This window comes from Lipotes vexillifer, unplaced genomic scaffold, assembly GCF_000442215.2.
Source record: "Lipotes vexillifer unplaced genomic scaffold, Lipotes_vexillifer_v1.1 scaffold796, whole genome shotgun sequence".
Lineage (NCBI taxonomy): Eukaryota > Metazoa > Chordata > Mammalia > Artiodactyla > Lipotidae > Lipotes > Lipotes vexillifer.
Window position 1 is genome coordinate 2,005,364 of NW_006773072.1, and position 13,898 is coordinate 2,019,261.

The following is a 13,898-nucleotide window of genomic DNA, read 5'->3' on the forward strand; positions in this document are numbered from 1 at the left end:
GCTTTTGGCTCCTTCCCAGTATCTACGGTTAAACTTCTGGATGAAGAGATGGACTGATCTATGACACAATGTTCCCAGGGTTCCTCTCTGGTTGGAGGTGTTGGACTGCCCACAGGTAGGCTTTTATTGGGCAGATGCCCATCTCTGAGAAGACCCAGTGGTACTTCGTGTGTTCGTCATCTGGAACAGACCCTTTTTAAAAAAACTTTTCCTCTATACGTCGAAAATATTTTGAGTAACCATGTCATAATAAAAATCAAATATAATATTGATTTTTTACTTTTAAAGCAATTATTTTAAAAAGCATTTTTCAAATTAAAGTATCATTTGAAACCCATAAACCAGTTCATTTAGGAACTAAAATTTGGACTTCCAAGCAATATTATGTATGTTCACAGTTCGCTGTTGTAAAATTTGAGCAAATAAAAACTCCAAGTTGTGCCATAGAATTGAAGTTCAAGTTCTGTTTCTCAGTTTTGGTAATCACAGCACTATCATTGTTTATTTCAATTCTACTATTTAATTGCAGGGTTATGTTGTGCCACAGAACTTGCAGACAGGAATTGAACCAGAAGAGAGCTGGAACAATTCAGAACCACTTTCATCTGACAGTGAGTTCAGAGTGGTTCAGAGTGGTTCTGCATTTTTAAAACTTTAAAACAGCTGTGTCCATGTGCGTCGAGGCTCAGTTTTAGGATTGGGAGTTCTTCAAAGTGACTTTCACAGAGAATATTGTGTGTGTTAAAGGATAAATAATACAAATTACATTACATGTAAATTATTAAAACTCACAGTAACCCCAGAAATTGAGTAGAACTTAGACCAACGAAAGACATTTTCAGGTTATTTTATCACTGACATTGTTTACAATGGCCAGCACGTGGTGATAATAAAAAGCAGACACACTTTTAATTGGCTTTATTACTGTTGTTAACTTCTCTATTAAGAATGCATCCCTTTAGTGTCTGCCTCTGCAATGGACCACACTTAGTGCCTGGACTTTGGCAAATCAATGGAGAGGTCTTCTCTGAACCCTCTATCTAATAAGTAGATCTCCCCTCTACTCTTATTTCTCTTTATCACCAGAACCCTATTAATTTGCTTTACAGCACTTATAATTTGTAATGACATATTTGTTCATGTACTTATTTACTGTCTACCTTACCACATTGCTATCATCATCAATTGGTGATGGTATGTCCCAGCACCTCGTGGATATCTGACATATAGTAAGCACTCAGTACATTTTTTTAAATGAATGAATGCATGCATGAATGAATTAAAGTCTTGTTCATTTAGCAGTGGCCAGGGGGATGAGATCATGTAATACCATATGGCAATTAATGCAAAAAATAGAGGTGTGAGTATGCTTTGGTATGCCCTGGCCTGCCTATTCACCTTGATTAAAATCATGAGAGGTATATAGATCAGATGTCCACGTGATGAGAAATACAACTGTCAGAAAAGCCAGGAGTTTACATCAGCCTTATCAGTGCATTCTTTCTTATAGTAAATATAGATGAGAAATCAAATCAAGTTTGCTTATACAGATGGCCAAAAAAGCACATGAAAAGATGCTCAACATCACTAATTATCAGAGAAATGCAAATCAAAACTACAGTGAGGTATCACCTCACACTGGTCAGAATGACCATCATTAAGAAGTTACAAATAACAAATGCTGGAGAGGGTGTGGAGAAAAGAGAACTCTCCTACATTGTTGGCGGGAATGTAAACTGGTAGAACCACTGTGGAGAACAGTATGGAGGTTCCTTAAAAAACTAAATGTAGAACTACGATATGATCCAACAATCCCATTCCTGGGCATATATCCAGGGAAAACCATAATTCAAAAAGATACATGCACTCCAGTGTTCATTGCAGCACTACTTACAATAGCCAAGACATGGAAGCAACCTAAGTGTCCAATGACAGGGGAATGGGTAGAGAAGATGTGGTACATATATACAATGGAATATTACTCAGCCCCATAAAAAAAGAATGAAATAATGCCATTTGTAGCAACATGGATGGACTTAGGGATTGTCATACTAAGTGAAGTAAGTCAGACAGAGAAAGACAAAAATCATATGATATTACTCATATGTGGAATCTAATTTAAAAAATGATATAAATGGATTTATTTACAAAACAGAAACAGGTTCACAGATTTCAAAAACAAACTTATGGTTACCAAAGGGGAAACATGGAAGAGGGGGACAAATTAGGAGCCTGGGATTAATTTACACACACTACTATATATAAAACAGATGACCAACAAGGACCTACTGTATAGCACACAGAACTTTACTCAGTATTCTGTAATAACCTATATGGGAAAAGAATCTGAAAAAGAATGAATAGATGTATATGTATAACTGAATCAGTGTGCTATACACCTGAAACTAACAAAACATTGTAAATCAACTAAGTAAATTTTTTTAAAAAAAAAGATTGCTGGGTGAACCCAAAACTGGGGCCAAGAGAATTCAGGACATGAGTCAAATGTTTGACAGAATAGTGACTTACCTGGAAGAAGTCCCTAATGGTTGGGGAAAAGGAGGGAACGAGATAGGGGTCCAGAACCTAAAATGCTGGGTTAGGTCTAATTCTTGTTCTTTTCCAACAAACGTTGGAGTTGAAAATCCAAGATACAAAGAGACCTACAGACCATTCAAAGTGTTATCCACAACACTGCTTCTTTATACTCTAGTAAAAACAATCTCATACTCACTACATATGGAATTACTGATACTACTGACACTGGTTTCAGCCACCTGCTTGTGAGGGTTTTATTTTAATGTTTCCAAGCAGATCTGCCACTCCCTTCACTCATTTCGTTGGATACAGGAGGGTTTGTCTGCAACTGGGTTTCTCTTTCAAAGACATAAAATATACTGGCTTTATTTCTAACCACTAACCTCCCTGCTCTCTCCCCCTACATTCATGATTCAAGGTAAATATGATTAGCAGTGATTATCTAACCATAATGCTATTACCTTATTTGAGGCAAATTTAATAGGCAGCCCTCTCCTGTGTGTGCGATTTCTCTCTCCCTCTCCCCCTCTCTCTCTCCCTCCCTTCCTCTCTAGCTATATTAAAGACCATGATGGCACAATTTATGGATGAAGATTTCTCATAGGAACTCTATAAGCATTGCATGTCCCATTGGATGCAATATTTTAAAAAACATTTTTCTGAGAAAGATGGACACTGACATACGTAGAACTTATTTGAAAACAATAGCCAATCATCACAATTTCTTACTTCTATCTTCTCAAGTGAGAGGAAACTACATGGTGACTGTCATTCAGCTTCCATCCTACAAAAAGAGAATCAGTACAAAACCTCTTGGTTTCCTTTAAGGTCATTGAAACAGATGGAAAGCACGATTCTTCCCCTGAAGGGCTTGACCATTTTTTCTGCAAAACAAACTGGAAGAGAGACCATCGTTGTCTCTAACTCCACAGAGTCTAAACATGCATCTCTTACTGGGCTCTGGTTTGCTCCTCAGCTGACTCTGTATTTTCTGTAGTTAAGAGCTTGGGTTTGGGGATGTACAGACCTGAGTTCAAATTCCAGGGCCATTATTTACATATGACTTTTGAGACCTATTTAATCTCTCCAAGCTTCAGTTTCCTCTATTAAATCAATGGGATACTCATACTTATTATCTACTCAGAGGTTCTGTGAGCATTTTGTCAGAAAATGGAGGTAAGGTACTCAGTACAGTACTTGGCACATACTGAGATCTTGATAAATTATACCCCCCTCGATTAATTTTATACAACAGGGATTAGTTAGCTATAGATATAGTGATAAGTGTTAATAGGGATTATGGGGTTCATAACTAACCACCCTCAAATTTGGTGGCTTAAAAAACAACAAGTTATTTAGCTCATGCCACTGTGCATTGACAATTTGGGCTGGTCTCAGCTGGGCGGTTCTTATGCTGGTCTTGGCTAGATTCACTGTTGAATCTTTGTGGAGCTGGTGGGTCAGTTGTGGCTGGCTGACTTATGATGGCCTCGTCTGGGATGGTTGGGATGATTGGGGCCTCTCTCCTCCAACAGAGCCAAGGCTTCATCACATTTTCTAAGTCTCTGCTTGCACAATGTTTGTTGCTGTCCCATTGGCCAAAGCAAGTTGCAAGGCCAGTCCAGAATTAGGACTGGAGAAAGAGAGTCCCAAAGTCAACTGCAAGAGTGTGCACACAGCCAGGGGAAGAAATTGAGGACACTTTCCCAGTACACCACAAACAGCCTCTTCTCATACAGCCTCATATATGGAATCTAATTTTTAAAATGATAGAAATGAACTTATTTACAAAACAGAAACAGACTCACAGATTTTGAAAACAAACTTATGGTTACCAGAGGGGAAACGTGGAAGGGGGGGACAAATTAGGATTAACTTACACACACCACTATATATAAAATAGATAAGCAACAAGGACCTACAGTATAGCACAGGGAAATTTACTCAATATTCTGTAATAACCTATATGGGAAAAGAATCATGTACTTTGATTTATCTATTCTTGTCTTTATGTCCTTTATGTTTATGCTCCCCCTTCTTCCCTCTCTGTTCCTCTCTTTCTCCCTCTCTTCCTTAAATGTTTATTAAGCACCTAATGTGCTCCATGTAGAGGGAATACCCCAATACATAAGATGTGATTCCATTTGTCATTAAAAGGCTTGTAAAGGATCTCACTGCCAGGAATGGCCCTGTGTTTAAGGAGGTTTTTCCTCTTTCTCCTTTATAGCAGCTCCACTACACCCTGTGTTAAATGCTAAAGCTAGCTAGCATTTTAGTAAATAACAATGAGAGATAATGCTTTCCTCTAATTGTTTAAAATGATAGTGTTTCTAAGGAAGAGTTTCCAGCTGTTTTGTCTGACCTAATAAGATCTCTTAACCTTATTATCTCAGGATTTTGCTCCCTATCCATTTGCAGTTCTCTTTATAAAGCACAGATGACTGTGACATTTGGCTCATGGGATGATCAGGAGTGTGTGCCTTGCATGCTGTCCTAGTTGGCACAGAGAGGGGTTAGGAATGACCTTCTGGATTAGAGGCTCATTCTTTTCCGTTGTTTTTGTGTGTTTCCAACTACTTTGGCTAGGACGGTAGTGAGAAAATTACTCTGGCATTCAGAGTGCAGTGATCTCAAATGCATGAGCTTAAATGGCAACAGAAATGGCCTGATGAGATGTATGACATGTATGATTAGAGTCTCATCATACTTCAAGTCTTTTCTAAGAGAATGGAGCTCCACTTTGGTTACACACAGAAACATCTGGAGAGCTTTTAAATTAGGTCCACACCCAGGCCACAATGCAGACCAAACTACATAAGAATCTGGGGAGTGGGAACTGGGCATCGGTTTTTGTTTTTTTTTTTTTTTGCGGTACGCGGGCCTCTCACTGCTGTGGCCTCTCCCACTGCGGAGCACAGGCTCCGGACGCGCCGGCTCAGCAGCCATGGCCCACGGGCCCAGCCGCTCCGCGGCATGTGGGATCTTCCCGGACCGGGGCATGAACCCGCGTCCCCTGCATCGGCAGGCAGACCCTCAACCACTGCGCCACCAGGGAAGCCCCGGGCATGGGTATTTTTAAAAGCTTCCCTGATGATTCCAAAGTTCAGTCAAGTTTGAGAACTACTGCCTTGAGGGGACTCATAGAATGTTACAACACAGGAATGTCTCTTGATTTTGAAATTGAGGACAACTAAGTCCAGAGAGGTCAAAGATGTCAAAAGGCCAGGTAAGGGGGAAGGCAGTATTCAAACCCACGTTTTCCAAGTCCAAAGTCTGTATTTCTGTTGCCTCATAAGAACCAGAAAGCCCTGAGTCACTATTAGGCAATGGTAGAAATAGAATGGAAAGAAATGAAACAAGAAGGGCATATTACTGATATAAATATTTAGTGAAAAAGAAAACTAAGCAACGAGAGCATCAATTTGCATCATTATGACCTTTTGGGAATAAGCTTTTGGGAGAAGTAAATAACCTTACAGTTATTTCCTATGAACTGTAAATTTGCTGGCAAATACCTTTGAACACTGGACTTCCCTGGTGGCGCAGTGGTTAAGAATCCGTCTGCCAATGCAGGGGACATGGGTTTGAGCCCTGGTCCGGGAAGATCCCACGTGCTGCGGAGCAACTAAGCCCGTGCACTACAACTACTGAACCTGCACTCTAGAGCCAGTGAGCCACAACTACTGAGCCCACGTGCCACAACTACTGAAGCCCGCGCACCTAGTGGCCGTGCTCCGCTACAAAAGAAGCCACTGCAATGAGAAGCCCACGCACCGCAAGGAAGAGTAGCCCCGGCTTGCCGCAACTAGAGAAAGCCTGCGCGCAGAAAAGAAGATGCAACGCAGACAAAAAATATATATATATATATATAGTGTCTGCAACTTACTCTCTAAGAGATCAGAAAAAATATATATATATATATATATATATATATATATATATATATATATATATACCTTTGAACACGAAAATGCATGCTAATTAAAAGTGAATCGTCTCAGTGCTTGATTTGGAAATTGGAACAAATACTGGACTAAACGTGAAGCAGACCTATTTTGGGCAATTTGGGCTAAAAGCAAATACTCTGATAGGATGTTGACAATAATCTTTCTAACATCATCTTAACTTATATTAACAGGTAGGCATCCTTTCTGGAAGAGGGATCTATCTAGTGGCTCATCTTGGTGTTGGCCCTACACAGTGTGTAAGAACGAGAGCTGAGAAGTGTGCGGACACGGTGATGGATAAAGCCCAATTCCTCCCAGTTCAAATCGGGCTTTAAGAGAAGAGCACTGGGGCTTCCCTGGTGGCGCAGTCGTTGAGAGTCCACTTGCCAATGCAGGGGACGTGGGTTCGTGCCCCGGTCCGGGAAGATCCCACATGCCGCGGAGCGACTAGGCCCGTGAGCCATGGCCGCTGAGCCTGCGTGTCCGGAGCCTGTGCTCCGCAACGGGAGAGGCCACAATAGTGAGAGGCCCGCGTGCCGGGAAAAAAAAAAAACAACAACAACCGAGGTCCAGGAGAAGCAAACACTCTTAGCCTAAGTACTAAGAAGGTGGTGGCAGAATCAGTCCTCTACAAATTGGGGGTGAGGGGAGGCGTGATACAGAGGCAGAACTCGATCCAGAGGATTTGACAGGGGAAGGGGGTCTGTATGGTAACTGTGTTACCAAAAGCCTACGTGTACTAACTAGGAAAACACTTAGGTGTGGTGTATGTGATCCAGTCACCAGGATATTATTATTCCTGACTTTGTCCTTCCTTCCTTCCTCAGGATCTTTGGATGCTGATTTAATTTCTGGCAACTGTACAAAACCAAAAGGCCAAGGGGATTTAAAAAAAAAAAACAAAAAACAATGAAAAAACCAAACTCATTATGGGCCAAACTGTCTCAGGGCCTCTGGGATTTGCATCTTTTTTGAACAATGTAAGCAGAGATGTCTGTCATTCGGCATCCGTATCCTCCTTTGCCTTCCTGGGTGCTGTGCCCTCTGGATCTCCTCTATCTCTGTCGTTTGGCCCCACACCCTCCCTCAGCAGGCTTTCTCTGACTCTTGTCTTCAGCTTTTGTCCCAGGGCCGAAGACTCCCAAATCTCTCTTCTCGAGATTCCCCTACCTGCCTCCAGCCTGGTATGCCCAGCTGCCTTCAGATCTATTCTCTCGGATGTTTCTCTTGGACGTCATCTCAAGCCTAATACGTAAAAGAGAAACTCACACCCTCTCTTCACACCTCCTCCCTAAAGCAGCTTTCCTTCCCAAGTTGCCTACTGCTCTTCCAGCACATCCGTTTCCTTATTCCGTAAACTTGGTGTTACGTAACTAACAGATGCCTCGCTTTTGCTCCCGAGTCAGCAGCCAGCAAATCCCAGGGAGTCTTCTTCTGCAGTAAGATTCAGCCCTTTTCTTTTCCACAGCCACCAATACTATGCACCTAACACTCCCTTCTGTATCAAAATTGAAGTCTTCCCTCCATGGATTGTCTGTCATGCTGTCGGCTCCATAGAACCCTGTTGCTGATAATTCAATGCTACTGTCCTTATAGAGAACCTAGAGTGGTTTCTTAAAGGACATATTCCAAGCTTGCACGTAAAGTTGTTCATTAACTAGTCCCATTGTACCTGTTTTGTTTTGTTTTTACGTCCAGTGAATAAATATGTACTTTATTTACATAGTTATTAAATTAACATGCTCCCCCTACTGTGTGCCAGGCAGGAATACAGAAATATGAACAGAATATGGTTTTTGTCATTTTCTGAAATGTGTACAGCCCAGTGGTAGAATACAAGCACGTATGACAGTTTACTTAGGATTCAGTGGGAAAAGTGCTACAGTAGAGGCAAATCAAGATGTTGTGAAAGTCTGGGGAAGAAAACTGGGAGCAGGAAAGATGTTATAGATGATAAAAATATGCAAAAATGCATTGAAAGAAAACCAAGTATTTGGTAATCTGCCCCTTATACCCTTAAGCAAGAGACAGCCTCCAACATACCATTTGTACACACTTCCCTGACTCACTCTAAATTGCCCTCCACCCTCCCGCAGCCTCTTTAAGAGCTCTCCAGGTCTTTGCTAATTGAAATTCTGCTTTCTTACAAGTCCACCTCAAGATAGTTTTCCTCAAGCCCTCCCCCCTCTTATCTTCACCTTCTTTTTCTTCTCCTTTCAGTACTGCACAATATCATTTCTTAACCAGAATGTTGGCACTAGGACAAAGGATCTCAAACTTAAATAGGTATTTGAATCACCCTCAAGTGTGATCCATCGGGGTTTAGCTAGGAAGGCAGGAATCTGATTTTTAACAGGTTCCCAGGTGATTCGGGCACAAGAGGATCTTAAGCCACTTTGAGAAACACCGGTTGAGACCTCTGTGGCTTCCTTCGATTTCTCCATACTGGCTGTCCACAGCCCACAGGGACTAGCTAAGCATATGTGGGTTGCTGAAGGCTCTGGGCTCCAAGTATTCGCTTAGGTGACCATTAGATACATCAATTATCAATCACATTCAGAGAGTCAAGAAAAGTGACTCAGTCAAGTGGACAGAACCGCCCTCTCTGGAGGAAACTGGCTCCTGAGGCGTGAAATCTCTCTGAAAGTCGCCAGCAGAGGAAGAGGAAATTACATTTGCTGTCCTCTCAGAACAAGCGCAGCCGTCGCCCCTGATGACCTCCGTGTGTCTCAAATAAATCATGTTTTCAGAGAATACAGAACACACTGCAAGTTCAAGAGCTTATAAAAGAAAAAGCCTACGGGTACACGATGCACTCAAGGCCATCACGCGTAGCCTCACAACCTCATAAACGGGTGCAGCTGCAAGAAACAAATATTGCTAATGCACCTCGCATAAGCGTTCATGAAAATGAATATGACTCAAATCAGGAGGGTTTGACAATAAAACGAAGCCCGAAGTCTCCCTATTGCGCGTCCCTGTCCTCTCCAACTTCCCCAAGCCCCAGCAAGCTGCCCCTCCCTGCCCGGAGCGCGGCCTCCCTGTGGAGGCGGGGCCGAGACGTCGGTGACGTGCTGACGTCAGGGCGTGCGGACGCCCAAGTGTCGTCCGGCGCGGAGATGGGCCGGCGGCATCTCCTGTCGCCAGCTTCCATTGCGTGAGCCGCGGGGTCCGTGTCGGCGCCCTCTGCCCTTCGCCCTTCGCCCTTCGCCCTTCGCCTCGTCCCGGTCTCCCCGGCCCGTCCGTCATGGTGCCGTCGGCGCGCCTGGCGAGGCCCCGCTGAGCCTCGGCCCGGCGGCTAGCGCGGCTCGGGGTCACCATGCCTACCCGTGAGTGGCCGACCGAGGGTCGGACCGGGTGGGGAGCGTTGGGAGGCGGCGGCCCGCTGGGCGCACACTCAGGTGTCGCTGTCCGGCGGGGCGGTGGGGCGGCGGGGCGGCGGGGCAGGCGGGCCGGGCCGCGGAGAGCCAGGAAGTGCCGGCGACCGGCCGAGTTAGTTTCGTTTGGTCTTAGGCTTCCACGGTGGGGTGGCGTGGGAGCCCGTTGCACAGACGGGGAAACCGAGGTCCGAGCGCTAAGGACGCACGGCTAGTAAGTGGCAGAGCTGCTAGTAAGCTTGACCTGTGGGACTTGGAAGTCCAGCTCTTTCTCTAGCAGAGCTAAATGGCACTTTATGGAAATGCTGAAAATAGCTCCGTCCCATCGTCATTGCCTCCTCACTTGCTCGAGGACCAGGCATCTCCTGGTGGAACGCTCCGGCCTGGCCCAGAGCCCTTTCCCGCGGCGCCCGAAGTCCCAGCTGCCCTGACTTTTCTCTGTGACACGTCCTGGGGGTTGAAGCAGGTGCTCTTTGGGGAACTTGTTGGACCCACCGGCGTCAGATCCAAGTGGATCTGGCAGTTGATTCCAGTGGCAGCTGATTGAAATTGCAGGTGTAGGCAATTTGAATAAGACACGTTGAATAATATTCTGGAGCTTGGGCCCTGGAATCTGCGTGTCCTACGTGTTACTGAGGGACCCTGAAGTTTGAAAATTGCTGGATAGTGGAGGCGTTTTGGACAAACAGAGTACTCTAACACTACCAACGACAAATTTTAAAACGACCCAGAGAATCACCATGTGACTTTAAACCCGGTGACCTATCTGGATATGTGCAGACTAGGGAAGCTCCTGATTTTGGAAGTAGAGCAAGCATGATGATGATTGATTTGAGATTCTTTTCAAGTAGGGCTCTTGCAAGCGTTTCATGCTGTAGAATCTTGAAGCACTTGTCTGTGTTTCCAATTAGTTCATATTTCTTAGAATTCATCACTTTTCCTAATTGTCCTTATTTTTGTAGACACATGGGACATTGGATTTCCAGGTCAGCCTCAAATGCATTTTTTGTCCAGTGGTGGATAAAGAGGAATTATTTCCTGATACTAGAAAGGTTTATGTAACGCTGTTACAAATTTTTAAACAATCTTGATGTAAAGATTACTAATAACTCCTCATATATGTATGGGTAAGGTGGATTTTGTTCTCTTAACCCAGTCCTGTGTGTCCTAAACTTGATGTTCTTGGATTTTTGTATCCCGTACGTATGTCAACAGTTTATATTTTAATTTTATTCTTCTAGGCTGGAGGAATATCATCATCAGTATTAATTGTCAATTTATTGTTCCTAAATTTATATTTATGTTAACAAGTGAATTAGCACTGTGCTAATCTTTTACTTTCTTAGAAAGCAAAGGGGGTGGGGGAGGAACACCTTTCTTGAAAGTTAAGGCTTCAACTGGGCTTTATTGGTAAAATGGCAATTAAACAGAGTTTTTTAGTTATGTTATAAGGTTATATAGGCCCATAGAGTGGATAGAGGACTTTTTTTCCCCCTTAATTGTGTGATTTACAGTGCAGAATAACACAAGGATGAGCCATGGTGTACTTTGCATAGTTAGGATTACAGTATCCGTGACCTGACTGGAGGGCAAGTGAAATATTTGAGTTATCTATCATTGCTGTTAATATTTATTATGGTACAGTTTCTGTGATTGCTTAAAAGTGTGGTACTGATTGGTGGTACACATGTGAAGTCATTTGTGTTCATAATTGCCTTTTTCTTTTCTTTTGTGACCAGAGCCACCAAAATAGCTGTGATAGTGTATGGATATTAGTACTTCCCAGAAATTCCCAGAAATTCTGCATGTAGAATAAGTAATTTCCAGCAAAATTATTATTTTCTTTAGGGATTTTTTAGGAAGGAACCCCCCCATGCCCCCCCCAGTAAGCGAAGCTTTTTTTCTTTCTAATGTCACATGAGTTAGGAGGCTCATGTACATGCTCAGCCAGTTAATCTTTAAGCATTTAGTGAAATAAATGTAATGCTTTTCTGTAAAATGAGAGTGTTGGAGATGATCACTAGGGTCTTTTCAGACTCTATAATTCTGAGAGTGACCCTTATTCCAAGCCATAGAATTATTCTACTCTTGCTATTTGGTTGCTTATTTGGAATATTGATACCCTCAGTCACTGAAACTGGAATTGGTAAGTAGAATCCAGTGGAGCATAGTACACCCTTGAAGGCTAAACGGTGGCATATCTCATGAATGTTAATAGTCACTTCATTGGACTTATTTAGGAGATCCATAGACTCTTTTTCAGAAAACAGCTACCTGGAAGGATGTGTGACAGGAAGTTGCTGCGACACAGAACAGTTCTGTGGTCATGTCACTGTATATTTTCAGGCAGTAGTTTGCAATAATCCCTAAGCACAGATTTCAAGACTGTTTCACTAAACGATCTTTTCAAATCTACAAACCTGTAATTTGTCACATCATTTCTCTAAAGGCCTTCATTTCATCCTCCTACACCCAAAGGACCATTAAGAAACATTTTGATTGTGAAGGTTTTCCTAACTGTGTATCAGAATTTGAGTGGAAGAAACGTTAGAGCTTCTCAATCCAATCGTTTTATTTTATTTTGCATATCAGGAGACTGAGACTCGGTGAGTTTCAGTAACTCGGCTAAGGTCACAGGTGGAGTAGAAGCAGGACTTGAACACAGACCTGGGATTAGGGTTTGGGTTAGGGTTCCTATCCATAATCACACTGAGCATAGATACTGTTTATTTTTCCATAGCTAAGTTGATAATAGTTTATCTTTTAAAAAAACTTTCCCTGGAGTTACACTAAGGCAAAAGTGAGCTTGGTCAAAACCACATCAGACATGTGAACTTAAAAGAATAACATTTTTGCCTTTGCTTCTGTCTTGTCACAGGAATCTGAGCAAAGATTGCCGGGGATTCCAGTGGTATGCTAGGTAGATGCTTGGTTATATAGGTAGAGACGTAAACTTTTTAGTAAAATGCTTCTATGAAGGGGACTCGTTAGCTGACAGATAACTTGTCTCAAAGCAGGTCCAATAAAATATGCCCTTTTATTATATATGAAAACATTGTATATTGGCTAAGGGAAACTGCAACTATTAACCATTCTTTGCTGTTAAACTATACTTTCAGTAATTATTTGTGGGTAATGCTTTCTTTTCTCATTTAGATGTTGGCATTGATATCTGGCCGCATTTGTTAGGCTGTGGTAATGTGGTCCATCTGTGTGTGGATTTTTCCATTGATGAGGTTGATTATATTTGATTTCTTTTTCAATCCATTCTTATGAAATAAGTGCAGAATATAGGTGAATTGTGAAGTGAGGGATGAATGCTGGTGAAAGTGTTTTCATTTAGAAACACATGACAGGTAAACTTGACCTGTTACTGGCTTGTGAACCTTTTGTGTTTGTTCATTCTCTCTCTCTCCCTGCCCCTCACCCCCTTTTCTCCCTCTCCCACCCAGCATCTATGTACACTGCCAGAGTTATAGCTGAAGAGTTTTCTTTCTCACAGCGACCTTTGGCCTGACATGTTTTGGTTACTACCAGATCTCATCTTTCAATCTGTCCCCACTCATGAGGACACGGGGCTGCATTAAAGATGATGTAGGTCATGGGAGATGAGGCTGGAGAAGGAAAAAGGAGCCAGAATTTGAAGGATGTAAGATGCTGTGCAATTAACGTGGCTAAAATTGTGTTCCAGCTGTCACAGTCACAGTTAGTGGCTATTTTGTAGGCGTATTAGCAGTTTCCAGCTCAGTGGTTACTTAAAAACTTAAAATTTGCTCTTAGTAATAGAAATTGATTATTGGATATTGATTGTGTACGAGGCAGTATACTTGTGCTTTATAGGAATGATCTTACTTAGTTGTCTCCGACATTGAGGAAGGTCCTATTTGACCAATTATAGAAATGAAGAGATTGGTTCAGGGAAGTAAAGTAACATGCCTAATGACAGTAAGTGGTGGAGCTGGGATTGGAAGTGGATAGGTGTGACTTCACAGTCCCAGTTCTTCTTTCACACTGCACTGCTCTGAGCCGGGCAGGA

General features: G+C 42.6%; 1 protein-coding gene across 1 annotated transcript in view; it reads left to right on the top strand.

Annotated features, from left to right (window-relative positions):
* Positions 1 to 9,595: 9,595 nt before the first annotated feature.
* The window catches only part of EFR3A (EFR3 homolog A), a 99,171-nt gene continuing 94,868 nt past the window's right edge, over positions 9,596 to 13,898 (top strand). The window contains exon 1 of the mRNA XM_007447989.1: positions 9,596 to 9,814. Coding sequence (XP_007448051.1) covers positions 9,805 to 9,814 — 10 coding nt within the window. The 5' untranslated portion in view covers positions 9,596 to 9,804. The remainder of the gene's footprint in view (positions 9,815 to 13,898) is intronic.